General features: G+C 38.4%; 1 protein-coding gene across 4 annotated transcripts in view; it reads right to left on the bottom strand.

Annotated features, from left to right (window-relative positions):
- Positions 1-6,519: 6,519 nt before the first annotated feature.
- The window catches only part of LOC127437096 (unconventional myosin-IXAb-like), a 90,371-nt gene continuing 78,070 nt past the window's right edge, over positions 6,520-18,820 (bottom strand). For 3 of the 4 annotated variants that reach the window (XM_051691757.1, XM_051691760.1, XM_051691759.1), the window contains 6 exons: positions 17,638-17,769; positions 17,147-17,270; positions 15,845-15,898; positions 15,011-15,195; positions 13,628-13,767; positions 6,520-12,546 (listed from right to left, as the gene is read on the bottom strand). In XM_051691757.1, the coding sequence (XP_051547717.1) occupies positions 12,137-12,546; positions 13,628-13,767; positions 15,011-15,195; positions 15,845-15,898; positions 17,147-17,270; positions 17,638-17,769 (1,045 nt within the window). In that variant the 3' untranslated portion in view covers positions 6,520-12,136. The remainder of the gene's footprint in view (positions 12,547-13,627; positions 13,768-15,010; positions 15,196-15,844; positions 15,899-17,146; positions 17,271-17,637; positions 17,770-18,820) is intronic. The other variant, XM_051691758.1, reaches the window with a different exon arrangement.

The raw sequence follows: 18,820 nt of genomic DNA, 5'->3' as shown, positions 1-18,820 counted from the left end.
TTGAACTACCTATCGCGATTATTTTTTTTCTCCCCAATTTGGAATGCCCAATTCCCACTACTTAGTAGGTCCTCGTGGTGGCGCGGTTACTCACCTCAATCCGTGCATCTTATCACGTGACTTGTTGTGCATGACACCGCGGAGACTCACAGCATGTGGAGGCTCATGCTACTCTCCACGATCCACACACAACTTACCACACGCCCCATTGAGAGTGAGAACCACTAATCGTGACCACGAGGCGGTTACCCCATGTGACTCCACCCTCCCTAGCAACCTGGCCAATTTGGTTGCTTAGGAGACCTGGCTGGAGTCACTCAGCACACCCTGGATTCAAACTCACGACTCCAGGTGTGCTAGTCAGCATCAATACTCGTTGAGATACCCAGACCCTACCTATCACGATTATTAACTAATCGTCTAATTGTGGTTATTTGAGAGAACCGTGATTATTGTGCTCTTCAAATTCCAATCACATTTTAAACGAGAAAATGAAATGAAATGAAATCTCAAAGCTTTTGCCTTATAAGGGCTCGCAGAGCATTAAAATAAAAAATTAGGACAGAAATATTTTTCTATTTCACAATATTCTATTATATAAATAGGCCTATTACAAAAACAAATATATAAAAAATATTTTTAATAAAAAAAATATAAATGTAAAAGTGACCAGAAAGAGAGACTTAAAGATATAGTAATATTTAAATATTTAAAACGTATTTTTTTATTTTATTTTTTAGATATTTAAAACTTAATAATTTTAAAGCCTTCAAAGGAAATCAAATATCCCTATTTTATTATTTGATTAATATATTTGAAGCACACATGCACCTTATATGATAATTAATCGTCATAATCGTAATTATTTGTTTGATAGTTAATCGTCAGACAAATTTCATAATCTTATATACTCTTATTTTAATGCTGAAATAGTCAACATTTAACATCAAGTTACAAAATACACAATGCCAATGTCTGTTTCAAAATTAATTTGTAGGTAAAAACAATTGTGAGATGTCTAATATTTATATTTATTCAAGGCAGGGAAGCGAAACATTCTCAAAGGGAAATTAAAAAGGAACTTTTTTGACTAATTTAAGCAGCAATGGTCATTTTTTTCTTGTGTGTCAGTTCAATTAAATCAATTTATATTAAAACTAAACGCTACTGTTTCACACACATTCAGAGTAAAGAAAGATTCACTTTAGAGTCTGTCATTAAACGTTAAACGTGTCATCCCGACTGATGGCGACAGCTGCACGATGTGACATGCAGAAGTGTCTGAAAACAAGAAGACGTCTTTTACACCACATACAGAACACAATCTGTGATTATTGTGACAGAATTATGAGTATCTACCATTTACATCTTAAAGGAATATTCCAGGTTCAATACAAGTTCAGCTCAATCGACAGCATTTGTGTCAATGTTGATTACCACAAATATTAATTTCTACTCGTTCCTCCTGTTCTTTATATAAAGCACAAATGTGTGTTCCAGTGAGACACTTACAATGGAAGTCAATGGGGTCAATCTGTAAACATTAAAATACTCACTGTTTCAAAAGTATAGACACAAGACATAAACAATATGTGTGTTAACATGATTTTACTGTCATGACAATCACTTACTAACCGCATCTGTGGAAAGATATAGACAATTATGCAACTTTGTTGCCATGACGATGTAACGCCATAACCATAAAAGGACTGTAAAACAACTTCACAGTTCATATAATACACAAGTTTTAACAGAAGAATTAATGTAAGTGCTTTTATAAAATTATAAGCGTCACATCTCTGCCTTTAAACCTCCAAAAATTGACCCCATTGACTTCCATTGTAAGTGTCTCACTGGAACACACATTTGTGCTTTTTTAAAGAAAAGGAGGAACGAGTCGACATTAATTTTTGTGGTGATTATGCCACAAATGCTGCTGATTGAGTTTACCAGATTATTCCTTTATTTATTATTTTTTTTTTATTTATTTTAAACACATTTACACTGCAATTTTTTTTTCTCAATTAGTATTTTTGTCTTGTTTTCCAGTAAAAATATCCAAATATTCTTAGATATTTTACTCTTAGAATATTCACTTGACGAGCAAAATGACATTAGATATTAAGTCTTGTTTTTAGACGAATCTGACAAAATTTTGTAAACGTTAGGTTTAAAACAAGAAAAACTATTTGTCAATGGAGTAAAAAAAAAAAAAAACTTAAAACAAGTTATTTTTCTTACCCCATTGGCAATTAGTTTTTCATATTTTAAGCATAAACCTCAATAAGTTTAGTTTGATTTCTCTAAAAACACAAAATATCTAATGTCATTTTGCTTTGAAGTAAATATTCTAAGAGTAAAATATCTAAGAATATTTTTACTGGAAAACAAGACTCATTGAGAATTATGTAATGATAACAGTTTGTTTATCTGTAATCATTAAATGGGTGTTAATAAAAAATAAATAAATTAAATACAAATAAAAAATTCCAAAACAATTTACAGCGATTTGTATTTTATTTTTTTACAATACCTATATTATAAAGGGTACATTTTTTGTTGTTGTTCTTAAATTTATGGTGGGAAAAATGATCCATAAGTTCAATACATAAATTTTTTCATGTATAAGTACCTCACTGTAATAAGAAAACATTTTGAAATATTTTCTGATAACAATAATAATACCCCTGTCACACATATAAGCCTATATTTATAGCTACATCTGTGGTAACACTTTATAATGATTCATGAATTATGCAAATCACTATGCATGTATATTCAAATATGCATATGTATGAAAATGAGACACAAACTTTCTTGACATTTCTAACTATTGAATGTACTTAATATATTTTATGTGTATGTGTGTGTATGTGTGTGTGCATTTATGAAAGAGTTACCAGACCATATAGTCTAAAAAGTCAGCTAAACAGACTACATTTCTCTCTAATTCCTAACTAGACTAGTTATAAAATCTATTAAAAGTGGTCAGGATATTTCATTAGCTTAATTTCTTTTCTTTTTCTTTAATATAGAGTTTGATGTACTGAATCCTGTCCTCTCCAGATCAAAAAACACAGGTGTCAAAAACACACACACATATAAATAATGAGCAGACCAACCCTTACAAAACATCACCATGGTAACCAGTTTCACACACACACACACACACACACACTCACTCACTCACACACAAACAAATAATCAATGAGCAGACCAACCCTTACAAAACATCACCATGGTAACCAATGTTTCACTCACACACACACACACACACACACACACACACACACACACACACACCACTCACTCACTCACTCACTCACACACAAACAAATAAACAATGAGCAGACCAACCCTTACAAAACATCACCATGGTAACCAATGTTTCACACACACACACACACACGCACACACACACACACTCACACACACACACAAACACAAACATATAAACAATGAGCAGACCAACCCTTACAAAACATCACCATGTTAACCAATGTTTCACACACACACACTCACATAAACACTCACACTCTCACACACACACATACACACAAACACACACACTATCATATAAACAATGAGCAGACCAACCCTTACAAAACATCACCATGTTAACCAATGTTTCACACACACACACTCACATAAACACTCACACTCTCACACACACACACATACACACAAACACACACACTATCATATAAACAATGAGCAGACCAACCCTTACAAAACATCACCATGGTAACCAATGTTTCACACACACACACACACACACACACACTCACTCACTCACTCACTCACTCACTCACTCACTCACACATACCCAAACAAACAAACACACACTCACACACTCACACTCACACACACTCACACGTCAACACTTACAATAGAACAGCTTACAAGTCTGTAAAAAGATTTGGATATTTTGTTCAAAGTTTTGAGAATGAAGTGAGAACAGAACTTGGAGCAGACATTACCATCAACACTGCTTTGAGACTTTACATTAATTCATAGATATCCATTCTTACAAGAAGTGTTTCGGGTTTAATACAAGATAGACTATTGTGCCATAATGTTAATTACAAGGGTCAGTGAATAATCCCTTGATGAAACATCGGAATATAATACACTTTTTAATAGCAGTTGAAATGTTACATCTGTGAGGTGTCATTTATACAGTAAATCTTTCAATATTTCTGAAACTAAAACTAGGCTAAAAGGTCTTTACCTCAGATACGCTCAAACATCAGAAATGACATGCTTTCAACACTACTTTAGAACATGATTTAAAAAACACGATTTTGTCCCTTTCCATAGTTCAACGCACATCATATACAATTGATATTTTTTTATAGCCTTTTATTCATTCGTCAGGTAAGATAGCAGGCTGTGAATAAGCTGAAATAAGTGATAATGAGAAAAAAATAAGTTTGCTAGGTTCATGGTATCGTGTCTTAATATAGAAGTTTGGCAAAAACACAAATGTCCTGGCTCGTTACTTTAAGTTTGCACATCTGTATGTATCACTCTTTGTTTACGGGGTGATATATCTAAAGATGGTACTCACTGCATATGGATGGAAGAGCTCAACTACTGAACTGAGGCAGTATTTGGTGTTATCAGTATTGCAGAAAGACCAGTCACATTAATATATACATAAATTGCATGGAGGCTGTGTGACTTCATGAGTGCATACATCAGTCATAATGACGGTTACAAACAGGGGTGTAGTTTCCAGGGGGGATAGGGGGGAGGTAACCCCCCCAATAATCAAAACAAGCAAGTACAAACCCCAATATTTAAACCTTGATCAATGGAAACATGTAAATGCTTCACGCTGCAACCCCCCCCCCCACCAATGTTCAAGCCAAATCTACACCATTGGTTACACAAAATGTACAAGATTAAAGAAAGTGTGCAAAATTTGCGAACCGTTTCTGATGGTTATACTTGGATTTACTCTTAGTGCAAACATGACTTTTAGTGCACTCCCTGTTATTATTCAGATTCAGATTTGCTTGCTGCTCATCTGTTGCTGCTGCTTGCATGTTGATATCAGATCCGTGCGGTCTTGTCCATGTGAATGCGATTTAAAGCCGTGCATAGCCGAGTTTAAAAATCTTGTTTTAGTGCAGCGGTTGATTGACAGGGAACATGCACATGTCCACTACTGTATATTTACAATTACAACAGATGCTACATACCCCTAAATGTAGCGCTAGAGCTGAAATGAATAGAAGTTTGACGGGAAAAAAATAGACCATGACGGACATTTTACAACTCTGTCCGTCAGAGTGATTAAGATTGTTTTCTAGTGCAACCAGTATGGCAAATAATTTATTTGAAGAGCAGAGAACAGCCTTTCTGTAGATTCCTTCACAGTTTTAACACGATTTTCTCCAAACGTGTAAAAGCTTCATGAACACTCAGTTTTCATAGATCGTGTGAGTTGAAACTCCTTCTCCTGATTGGCCAAATTGGCTCGTTCAACCACACACACCTCACGGATTCAAGCCGACAGCGCCTTAATTTTTTCAGCATGCTTAAAAATGATCGGAAGGTCGTAAACTCCTTTTATGCCGCTCGGCTCCGCTTGTAATTCCTCTCACATGATCGAGCCGCGACCACACAAGCACCAACGATTGTCACGCAATTTTTGCACATTGGGAAAAGAATCGGTCAGGAGCTTGCGCGACAGCCGAAAATCGCACCGTGTACGTCCGGCCTTAACCATGTTGCCGTAAATCCTGGAAAATTCGCACAATGTATAGGTTGCAGTTAGATTCATGAACGCGGCTGGATCAACCGATTCATTAAAAAGATCCCCGATCTCATGAAAAGTCATAATTTACGAGTTGGCAATTTCGTATGGTCTCGCACGAGTGAGACTTCGTCACATGCAAAATCCCGGATGTGTAATGCGGAGTTCTGCACACGAGGCGTTAAGGACATGCTTATTAATATTATGCCCGTACCCAAACCCCTTATCTAAATTTAACCGATTAGTAGAGTGTGTAAACATGATAGGAAGCTGTTGTGTGTGACAGAAGCAAGTATTAGATGGAAACGATGTGCAGCGACGTCATTGGCTGTAGTGAAAGTCGCACGATATCATACGAATTAGCCAAATTTAGAAAAGTCATACGAATCCTGATGATTTCGCCGTGAGAGTGTTGCAAAGATCGGACTCAAAACAACAGTTCATTCAGTTGTATATCACCGTTTCTCAGGAAGGAGAGGAGAGCCAGCGCAGATTTCAAGATTTTCAGGGAATAACATTTACACTTTAGGCAGTTAGACATTATAAAAATTAATAATTAAATTGTGTTCATACTTATAACTAAATAATTGCAGGCCATACAGAAACACTAAGAGAAAAACATCTTTCTCTAACACTCAATTTTTAAGGTTGTTTAAACATTGAAGAGACTTAATCACATTTACTATTTAAAAATGAACCACATTAGGCAAAAACTTGACGTGTGTACAGAGTAACAAAAACATGGGACAGGTTCATTTTCTTTTATGAATCTTTTAATAATACAATGGTTATACTTATTTTGCATTTTACATCCTTACACATTGATTTTCACCAAAAACAAATAAATAAAAATACACAAATTGCACCGTTTACAACTGAGCGCAAACACACAGAAAATGCAAAACCACAAATTTGTTTTTACAGACCATCTCAGTCCATCAAAACAGAGCAGTATCATTCAACTTTTAAAATGTCCTTTTTTAAACATCCACTCTTAGACACGAAACATCCTGTGCGCAAGTACGAGAACGCAAGCGCTTCTAGCAACGCAAGATCCAATTTCATGCGTCCTTGCATTATAAGGCAAGTTCAATACAAGTTGAGCTCAATCGACAGCATGTGTCATAAAAATGATTACCACAAAAAAAACAAAAAAAAACAAAAAAACATTGTTTTCAATCGTTCCTCCTTTTCTTTAAAAAAGCACAAATCTGTGTTCAGTAAGACACTTACAATGGAAGTCAATGGGGTCCATTTTTGGAGGGTTTAAAGGCAGAAATGTGACGCTTATAATTTTATAAAAGCACTTATAGTGCTATAGATTTCTTTTGTTTTTGTGTATATCTCAAAGTAAATTGTTACAAAAATTCAAACTAAATCTAACATAAAACAAATGTTATTTATTGAAGCAAAAAAAGTTATCCAATACCAACTGGGCCTGTGTGAAAAAGGATATAGTCACTAAATCCCCAAATCTATGAAACTGCATTCATAATGGGGTTCAGCTGGACTAGACACACTCAGACCTGATTACTGCCAGCCCTGTTCAACAAAATCAACACTTTTGAGAACTTTTTCAGCAGTGTGAAGTTGGCTAAGAGGTCTCGCCCTGTAGCACACTATGCCAAGGTCGAAAGAAACTCCATAAATGATGAGGAAGAAGGTGATTGAAATACATCAATCTGGGAAGGGTTACAAAGCTATTTCAAAGACTCTGGGACTCCAAAGAACCACAGTGAGAGCCATTATCTCCAAATGGAGAAAACGTGGCACAGTAGTGAACCCTCCCAGAAGTGGCCAACCTTCCAAACTTCCTCCAAGAGCACAGCGACGACTCATCCAGGAAGTCAGCCAAGCAAAAAAGCCAAGGACAACATCCAAGGAACGTCCGGTCAACAGTTCGTGAGTTGAAGCTCAAGCGCAACTGGATTATGCAGCAAGACAATGATCCAAAGCATAGGAGTAAGTCCACCTCTGAATGGCTCAAAAGAAGCTAAATTAAAGTTTTGGAGTGGCCTAGTCAATGTCCTGAAGTGAACCTGATTGAGATGCTGTGGCAGGACCTTAAACGGGCAGTTCATGCTCGAAAACCCTCCAATGTGGCTGAACTAAAGCAGTTCTGCAAAGAAGAGTGGGCCAAAATTCCCCCACAGTGTTGTGAAAGACGGATGTCCAGTTATCGGAAGCTTTTGGTTGCAGTTGTTGCTGCTAAAGGTGGCACAACCAGCTATTAAGTTTAAGGGGGCAGTTAGTTTTTCACATGGGTGATATAGGTGTTGGATAACTTTTTTGCTTCAATAAAAAAATAAATAAAAAATTTATATATATATATATTTGAAAACTGTATTTTGTGTTTACTCAAGTTGCCACTGTTTTATGTTATATCTCGTTTGAAGAATGCACAAAAATAGAAGAAATCAGGAAGGGGGCAAATACTTTTTCACAGCACTGTACATTAATTGTTAAAATGCATGTATTATTTGAGCTGTAAAGCTGTTTAAATCGTCATTTTGATTTCATTTAATTTTCGTTCAGATTGACCCCACTGACTTCCATTGTAAGTGCCTCACTGGAACACACATTTGTGCTTTTTTTAAATAAATGTAAAGGTAAGGAAGGGTATAGCAGGCTCTATCTCCCTCGAGTATTTAAGTTTGTTACAGCCACAGTAATGCAAGAATGCACATTAAGTATGAACAACAGAACTGCGTGCTAGCCAAGCATTTGCGTACTTGTGTAATGTATGTTTCTGGCCTTAAACATGACCTTAAATACAATGGCTGTAAAAGAAATACTTTAACAATAGCATGGCATGCTACAGTGATTACATTCACGAATGCAGGATGCAACAAACTACTGTTTCATTCTTACCTCCTGTTTTTGAGCAGTAGCAGAGTTATGGTTAGGATAGTACCCAAATATAATAAACGTAGCTTAATGTCTCGTTATATTGCACCATGGTGATGGTATCTTTCAATAAGCTGTGACTGATAAACAACATGACATTGATGTCCGTAACAGTACATCAAAAAGTGTAAACTGCTTCTGGAGACACATTCCCTGGACATACATAGCAATTCATTATAATTAATATTGAGTTTTCTTTATGTTATATATGCTTGTTTTCTATGAATTGGCCTTGTTATAGCTTAAATGTGCATTGTTAACCATTATTCTTCTCTAATGACTGTACGCGTGTAAAGGTTAAAAATCCAAAGCAGGGAACCCTGTATATAAATGTTTGAGATAGATCATTTTCTTTTAATTTAGTAGTAATCTTTTTTTTTTTCTTTGTTCGTGACTCCAAATGGCACAGTGGAATAATACAGTTAAATATATATATTTACACTTGAAATCACAATAAAATATAAGCATATATAAAACACAATATACTAAAAGAAAAGAAAAAAAAAGCAATTTACATAAAAAAATGGTCATGACATCAAAATATATTTCAAGTCCTGATTTAGTTGCACGTTCACGTAACACTGATTGGGACAAAAAAAAAAGGCAGAATTAAAGTAGTGAAGAATTGAAAAAGGTTATGCATCTGTCAAACTATTCGTCCCTTTTGCATTTCTTTTGCAGAGAAAAAAGTGTTTCTGGAAACAAAAAAACAGCAAAAACATATGCGTGACTCTCACGAAAGTCCAGGTCATATTTCACTCCAAAATCAAAAGATTGTATTTTTTTTTTTTTAACTGTAATAAAGTCCTACAGTAATGAGAATCACATAAAAAAAATGGCCAAAAATAAATAAATAATTAAAAATATATATATTTAAGTTCACTGAACTTATTTTTCTTAAAAATCCATAGCCTTGGGGCCTGGGTAGCTCAGTGGTAAAAGACGCTGGTTACCACCCCTGGAGTTCGCTAGTTCGCTAGTATGCTAGTTTGAATCCAGGGCGTGCTGAGTGACTCCAGCCAGGTCTCCTAAGCAACCAAATTGGCCCGGTTGCTAGGGAGGGTAGAGTCACATGGGGTAACCTCGTGGTCGCTATAATGTGGTTCTCACTCTCAGTGGGGCGTGGAGAATAGCGTGAAGCCTCCACACGCGCTATGTCTCCACGGTAACGCGCTCAACAAACCACGTGATAAGATGCGCGGATTGACGGTCTCATACGCGGAGGCAACTGAGATTCGTCCTCCACCACCCGGATTGAGGCAAGTCACTACGCCACCACAAGGACTTAGAGCGCATTGGGAATTGGGCATTCCAAATTGGGGTATCCATAGACTTGAGATTTGAAGTGTTAATAACTCAAACTACCGAGTACAAAACTGAGGCTACGGGGAATACCCACAATCCCTTGCTGCTTGAATTATGTTTCCTTGGTTAGGGGAATTTAAATAATTGTTATTATGAATTCATAGATGTTTGAGCTCTTTTGTTGTATTATTTATGCTTTGCTGTAATAGTTGTTTGGTGTGATGTCACCATTAGGGCGATCTGTGTCTCTTTGGTCAAGTTGGACCCTGGTCACACTATCTCAGTTCTCTTTGTGCATGTGAAGCTGAAGTGCATATATGCATTTCTGTAAAGAATGACTTAATAACTGACCTAGAATCAGTTATCTTCTTTATTTGAGCTGTGCTGTTGTTTGATCTAAAATTGAATCAATTCAATTAAAATGTACAACAGTAGAAACAATATTTCAATTCAAATCTGAGTTAAGTCTACTTCCATGTAGCTAACTCAACTTAAATAGCTAAGTTCACTCTACTTGAAAACCAAGTTAACTGAGACCCCATTACTCAATGGAAATAAGGGAACGAGTTTACTCAATCAAAGGAGTGCAATGAACTTATTAGGGTTCTCAGTGTACATATAGTGATGCACCGAAATGAAAATTATTTTAATTTAAAATTATTTAAATTAGACTTTGTTTGGAATAATTACATTCTAAAAGTTAATATAAGCGACGAACCAAAACCACTCTTTCTATAACTTGTAAAATACAGTGGACAGAAAATAATTGCAAAAATATAATGTGTAGCCTGTTAAGAAAACCTTTATTGTTAACTACTCTGCTGCAGCAGCAAAATTAAATGTAAGCGCAGCGTAGTTCTAGCGGGAAGACTAGCAGCTGTACATCATCACACCATTAGCTAGGTAACTCTTAGCCAATCACATGTAAGCCACTGCTTTATAAGTCTGCTCACAATCTGTCAAATTGCCATTTCAGTGTGCTAACACGGCAACCTCCACCACCCCACCACCACCTGTTGAGTCCCGTCCTGCACGGGGGTAGACTCCTCACCCCTGCCTCCTATCTCCGGCAGGATATGACGGTTCCGAGTACAACAACTTCGGACCGTCAGACGGGGCTTACGCCAAAGAGAGACATTTCTGTGTTATATTCATCAAATAAATGTCATCTTGAATTTCACTCAAATCTGCAAGTCTTCCTGATAGAACAGTAATTCCAGTGAAAATCTTCAGTGAACATGAAGCACATTTTTACATTGTACGTGTACCTGGATCTCTTTTATTCTGGTTGGATATTACATTATAATACATTACTAGTCAATTTAAAGTGGACTTTAATGTGCAACATGCTTTATCTCCATGTGAGTGTTTCTGTTGCTGGATTTCAAAGTAACAATTTCTGTTTTATGCCATTTTTGTCCTGCTGAAATTTTGGTGCATTTCTAACTACATGTAATTTCATATTTTTTTCTATTGACTTCAAGCTGAGATGTGACCTAGATATGATGAGATTCACCCATATAAAAAAACCCCACAAAAACATACAGACAGCTCTGGAGACGCCAGATTCACACTTTTCAATATACATTATATTCACATAGGTCAAACAGCAGCACAGAGATTTCAGCTATTTATATGATTCTTTTGACCTTTATCAATAATATAATCATATTTTACATATTTAGCACTTTATCAAAGGTTTTCCTAATAACAGAGTGAAAACAAAAAGGTAGCAATACGGCATGCAGTCAGTGAAGTCGCATGACCTCTCATTGGCTCAGTTCTGTAAACATGAAAGTGGACGTTACATGTTAAAAACGGTTCATTCCCTGTTCTAAACTATCCTTAGAATTTGTTGCAAAAAAACGGACCAGTCCAGCAGGTCCATTTTACAGTCAGTAGGTCGTGGATATCAGGGTGTTCACGGTAACACCCAGCATTTCTCTTTCCCGTTTTATTATTTATTTTTCAGCCCTTAAATTCTTTCGCTCGCTGGAAGGGCATGCATCTCTGTCTAGTTAAAGGCTGTCGAGGCGGATTTCCAAGCCGTCGGTCTTTCTGTTCCGCTTTTCCAAACGGTATTCTGACGTTTCTTGGCGTCTTTCCACCTTGAAAGTACCACACACTACCAGCTTCAGCCACTAGGGGGCACACTCATCATCAAACCATAAATTCATTACTTCCGTATAGCACTAATGGCTGAGCGGAACCAAATTCATGCTCTCTCCGGCGGCCGCCGGCTTCGCCTGGCTCGAGGGACTTTGGTGGGCAGCTGCGGTTTCCTCTGGGCCGCGGACGGGTTTTCTCCGAGCTGGAGGCACGTCGGGTGGTCTGAGTGTCCGGTTCTGTGTCCTCCTGGTCGGGAAGAATGTGCAGGTCCCCTCCGGGAGAGTCCGAGGAAAAGAGAGGACTGGACGAGGATGAACGGAACCGATAGTGAGGAGTGGACGTCACGGAGGAGAGTGACGCCACGGCCGAGTCTAGAGATTCAGGCTGTCGCCGTAAACCTCGCCTGCTTTTGGACTCGGGTTTCCGCCAACGTGTAGACGATACCGCGCCGGGACTTTTTTCTGAAATGGAGAAACAAGGACCCCAGACCATGAGAATGCTTCAACATTACATAATAACAATTAAGGCGGTTTTACATGGTATGCGGTAACCACGGGTTCATTTATTCATTTTCAATTAGAGAGAGGCGGGGGGCGCCTGGGTAGCTCAGCGAATAAAGACGCTGACTACCACACCTGGTCTCCTAAGCAACCAAATTGGCCCGGTTGCTAGGGAGGGTAGAGTCACATAGCGTAACCTCCTCGTGGTCGCTATAATGTGGTTCTCACTCTCGGTGGGGCACGTGGTGAGTTGTGCGTGGATGCCGCGGAGAATAGCGTGAGCCTCCACACGCGCTATGTCTCCGTGGTAACATGCTCAACAAGCCACGTGATAAGATGCATGGATTGACGGCCTCAGATGCGGAGGCAACTCAGATTTGTCCTCCACCACCCGGATTGAGGCAAATCACTACGCCACCACGAGGACTTAGAGCGCATTGGGAATTGGGCATTCCAAACTGGGGAGAAAACGGGGAGAAAATAAAAAATAAATCAATCAATAAATAAAATAAAATAAGAGAGAGGCAGCAGGCAGTGGAACGAAGGTGGCTGCTGAAGCGGCGCTGCTTTCCAAGCTGCTTCGCGAGAATCCTGCCGCTTTGTCGTGAACCACTCAGAGGTGAATTTATTCACAACCAATCAAACAAAATGTAGCTTTCATGTAGTCAAAAACAACATGGAAAAGAATACACTCACTATTCCTTAATTTTCTGAGCTATATAATGTTTCTTTGAGCGTTTATAGAGACATGAATAGGGATACAGACTCATGGGAAGCTGTGAGTGGACCTGTCGGTGTACCAGGTGAAAATACACTACGTATACATACATAACTTTGTTTGGAAGATAGATGACTGTGCGGTGTACGCATATGGGCCATGGACCGTCTACTTTAATTTGCTCTTCTGCAACAGGTGTCTGAAACCTCAACTTCAGATTAACATGTGAACCTCTCGTGTGAATGGAAAACGGCAGTGAAAGCTTGCCGGCCATCACGTCCCATATAAAACCGCCTTTAAGCAAAATAAATAAAGTGTTGTTACCCCACTGATCGGATACCGTGCCTTCTACTCCCATGAGGTTTTCCGAGCTGTCTGCTGTTCCGATAGATGCTTCCGACTCCAGCATTTCATCATCGGATGCTCTGGGCTCCAAAGCCAGCATCTCATAGGTAAGCTCTTCCCTACATACACACACATTGCAAAGTCAATATAACAGTATAATCACAGACAGCAAAGAAGACAAGCAGTTTTAACTGTCCAATATAGTACTGCCTCCTCTGACATTTATTTTGCCTCTGGTTTCAGTGTGAATATAGGCTAAAGACCAATTTATACTTCTGCGTCAAACCTACGGCGTAGGCCGAGTGTAGCTACCACAGTTACGCCTGACGTGCACCTCTCATAAAACATTACAACGTGACGCATTAACGCAGACCTGTGATTGGTCCCCAGTTGGGCTAATCAGCCGAGGAGAGGGATAAATGCAGCGGAACGTGGCAGTTTGGGAGAGAGAGAGAGCCACATGCAGCTGCCATGTGTGCGTTTGTTTTCTGTGTCTCTTTGTTTAAGTTCTTATTAAATATTATTTTGACTGTTCAGCCGGTTCCCGCCTCCTCCTTTCCCATTTGAACCTTGTTACATCGGTGCCGAAACCCGGGAAGGAGGAGAAATGCGCTGTCTTGGAGTCCTCGCCACTGTCACCCACCCAAAGGAGCAGCCGCGGCCATCCGCCGGGGGACAGAGTAGTTGCTGCCGACTGCCTGGACATGGAGGAACGGCTGCCATCCACGAGGGGAGGAGGGGCTCGCTGCTGGCCGCCTGGAGCGGTGAAGCCGCTGCAAGGGGCGGAGGAGTTCCCTACCAGCCGCCAAAACACAGAGGGGCGCTCCATCCACCAGGGGTCAGAGGACTAGCTTCGGTCCGCCCGGGGAGGAGCGGTTGTCGTCCGCCAGAGGGTGGAGGAGTGATCGAGGACCAGGTGACGGCGTGTCTGGGAAACCGGCGAGTACGTTTTTTTTCTCTCTCTCTCCTCTCTCTCTCTCACTGTCGCTCCACCTTGCCCTTTCCCTCTCCTCTTTTTTGTTTTGTTTTCCCTCCCCTCGTCCCCCTCCCCAGCCCTAGAAAGCCTGCCGCCAGGTGCAGCCAGAAGGGCTTATTAACTCGTTTTTAATGCTAAAATAATTTAATAAATAAATGTTCTCTCAATACAGCAGCGTTTTGGCTGTGTACTCGCAGAACGACGAAGACACACCAAAGCAGAACTATAAATGCAAACCACTGCGTTGGTCACTGCGCGAAGCCTACATCGTAGGTTCGACGCAGAAGCGTAAATCGGCCTTAGGACAGACTGATAACAGGATGAAAACCAGACAGAGGAAAAATACATTACAAAGTGCTCTAAATCTCCCAAAGGATTTTACTGACTTCTCTTTCTGCAGGTTTTCTATCTGCTCTGTCAGAACTCTTTCTTCCTGCTGCATGGCTGCTTGCTGCTGTTCACTCAGCCCAGGCTCTGACCCCTCATCACCTGGCTGCTCCCTCTCTGCCATCCGCGGGCTCATGGGCGGGGAGGGGGTGTGGCGACCACTCTTGCGTAAACGCCCCTTACCCTGGAGAAAATGACAGATACGTGAGCATAATGAGCAAAAGATCAACAAGTGAATGTGCAGCCATGCTAGACTTTTTTGTAAATGTTCTATTTATGATGTATTTACAACAAATCACAGAAAGACAAAACTTCTATGCTTACGCTTGCAAATCTGCTCTCCAGTGTGCACTTGCATATGATTACAAGTAAATGAAATGCTAAGTCTAGTGTGACCACACCTTAAATACAGGACACAGACAGCAGTGAGACAAGTAACACTCCCTAAAGACAAACACACACTAACACACACAGTTACTGAGTTTGACCTTTGTAACTGCGTTTGGCTGTGAAATAATGTAGCGATAAGCAAAGCCAGGAGAAATAAAACAAAGAGGAAATATTAGTAACCGAACAGCATCATGCATGCACAGTTAAAACAAGACAAACAGACGTGACAACAGAGCATTTAATTGGGCCGTACGCTCCATGTCTCACAACCAATCACACGACAGTGCTTCATAATTGGCCCAAATGTCTTCAACAGGCACGTCAAACACGCCATCAAACCACGGACAGCGAGTAAGGCAGCTAACGATGCTAGTTCACGGACACTCGGACTGACGCGTACTTGGCGTAGCGTCACACAGATATTTCGGTGTGGATATACATACCGGCGTGGCAGTTCTTGTAATGCCAATAAACCTAACCGCGATTAGTACCGGTTTCTGGAAGAGGGGGAGAGGAGAGGGGTGAAGGAGGACAACAGGATTAGTGGAACGATGGAATTTGGAAAAGTGAAAACGTGTGGCACTTTCCAAGAATAGAGTACAAGACAGGGCTTCAAAGAAGAAAGGAGATGCTTAACCTTCAGAAAATGTTGACGTCAAGCTCAAATTAAATATTATGTTAACATTATATATATATATATATATATATATATATATATATATATATATATATATATATATAAAAAGTAATTCATAAAATAAAAATAATGAATAAAAAAATATGCAGATGTATACAGTTTAACACAGTGATTTTGTTATATTCTAGTAATAAATATTAAGCATTACAATTCAATAAAATGTATCAAATTAAATGTAACAATTTAAAAAAAAAATCAATGGATCAGAAAATATTGATCATAAAAGCTTAAATTAAATATTATATTAATATTATATATAAAATAAATATATAATATAAAAATAAAATGTATCATATAAAATATATCATATAAACATATATATAATTAATAAAATATAATTAATAAAATAAAATATTATGAATATTTTAACTGAGTTTAAAACCGGGTTAAAATAGATTTTGTTCATTTCTAGTAATAGCCTATACTTTAAATAAGCATCACAATAATAATAATAATAATAATAATAATAACCAAATTTAAAAAATAGATACAATAAAGAGAGCGGGTAAGAGGGTTGGTGATTTAACCAAAATTAATATCTAATTAATATTATTAAATAGTTGGGATATATATATTTTTTCTGTAATTGAGGAATTATTTCATATATATATATATATATATATATATATATATATATATATATACACACACACACAATTGTTTGGCCATTTTTTCTTACAGTAACTTCTAAGAGTGTTGAATGGAAGAATACAGTCAACAACTTTTGTAAAAAGTAAGAAAATGGAAAGAGATTATTTACTTGTCTTCATGCAATGGTCAAATGTTGTCACTTCCTGGGTGTCAAAGATTTTCCTTTTTTAGTAATGCGGTAACAGAATTGCATGGTTCACAACTACATTTTGTACATTATTTAGCTACACATTGTTTTTTGTTGTTGTTAAAATTCATTAAAAACTGACATCAATGTGTACCCTATTCGTGGAAAGTCAAGTGTCACAATAGGGGAGGGGCTAAACAGGAAGGGCGTGGCAGCATCAGGGTGCAGATTCTGTACGAGTTTGGGGTTCTGATGTGTTGAATCACTCACCATCGAGCGTCGGATGTGTGTGAGTCGACTCTTGGCTTTACTCTCGGCAAACTCCAGTGTGTTGATGTCCTTCAGACGAGCTTTATATTTCCTCATCTGCTCACAGATAATCAGCTCCACACAACTGAGATGATAAAGGTCGAAATATAAATATATATATATATATATATAAATTCCATATAAATATATGTTAATTCCATACACGCAGAAGACATTTTTGTGTGCAATTTATAGCTGACAAAATATTTGAGAGCACAGCATATTTAGAAGGATTTATATCCACTACAGACCTTTTAAAGACTATTAATTTCCAATAAATGACTCAGATGTAATGTCAGCCATGATTTATACGTTTCCTTCTTGACTTACTATTTGAAAGGACTGCCAGTAGTGAGACATTTGGATTAAAAATGTATAATAATGTTGCATAATGCACACAGTTTCCCATACTATTTTTATTCCATTACATCTACAATTTTGTGTTCTCTTACGCAGTGGTCTTGCCGATGTCCCGGACGCTCTGTAATGGGTCAGTGGTGTCGGGACAGCGCAGTATGCAGGGTGCAAACACGATAGCCAGTGCGTTCGCAGACATGCGGTTGGTCTCCTCCTGGAACGAGATCCTAAAACAAACAAAACACAGACATGAAACATTACGAAATATGGTGTTCTGAATAAAGACGTCAAATTGAACTTAATTGAAAAACAATCAGAAAAAGAGTAATTAATTATTGGAGTCACCAGCTTTAAACATTTTTTTTTATTTTAATGCTGTAATGTTATAGCCTTTCGATAAATATAACTTTTTTTTGGGGGGGGGATTTTTCCCCTTTTTCTCCCAATCTGGGTAGCGGAGGACGAATCCCAGTTGCCTCCGCGTCTGAGACAGTCAACCCACGCATCTTATCACACGGCTTGTTGAGCGTGTTGCCACGGAGACATAGCGCGTGTGGAGGCTTCACACCATCCACCGCAGCAACCACACTCAACTCACCATGTGCCCCACCGAGAACAAATCACATTATAGCGACCACGAGGAGGTTACCCCATGTGACTCTACCCTCCCTAGCAACTGGGCCAATTTGGTTGCTTAGGAGACCTGGCTGGAGTCACTCAGCACGCCCTGGATTCAAACTAGCGAACTAGCGAACTCCAGGGGTGGTAGCCAGCGTATTTTACCACTGAGCTACCCAGGCCCCCCTCGATAAATTTTTTATACAAGATCAGTAAATTCTTGCATTTTAATCGTTTTAATTTTACAAATTTAATCCATTCAAATGCAATATTTTAACATGTATTTTAGCATTGGCATTTCAGTCACATAACTAGTTGCATTGCGAAAATATTAATTTTACTTTAATTATATTTTATTATTTTTTTCACCATTTTGGTCACATTTTAGCTTTTTAAAGGTGAACAAATCCATGTATTCCATCAGTAAATATAATATTATTTTGCATATTTAACCGTTTGCTACATGTGTATTGATTACATACATCATTTTTACTATTTACAAGTATTTACATTGATTTGTTGAACACGTGCTAAAAACCGGTACTGTCTCTTTAAGAAAACCGGCAGTTCTGTAAATGAGCGCATGTTAATGAGAGAGACTCGAACGGCTTTACCTCATCCTTGCTATGTGTGATTTAGAAATAAATGTTTCTTTTTCAA

This window comes from Myxocyprinus asiaticus, chromosome 48 (assembly GCF_019703515.2).
Source record: "Myxocyprinus asiaticus isolate MX2 ecotype Aquarium Trade chromosome 48, UBuf_Myxa_2, whole genome shotgun sequence".
NCBI lineage: Eukaryota > Metazoa > Chordata > Actinopteri > Cypriniformes > Catostomidae > Myxocyprinus > Myxocyprinus asiaticus.
This window is presented reverse-complemented; position numbering and strand designations above follow the sequence as displayed.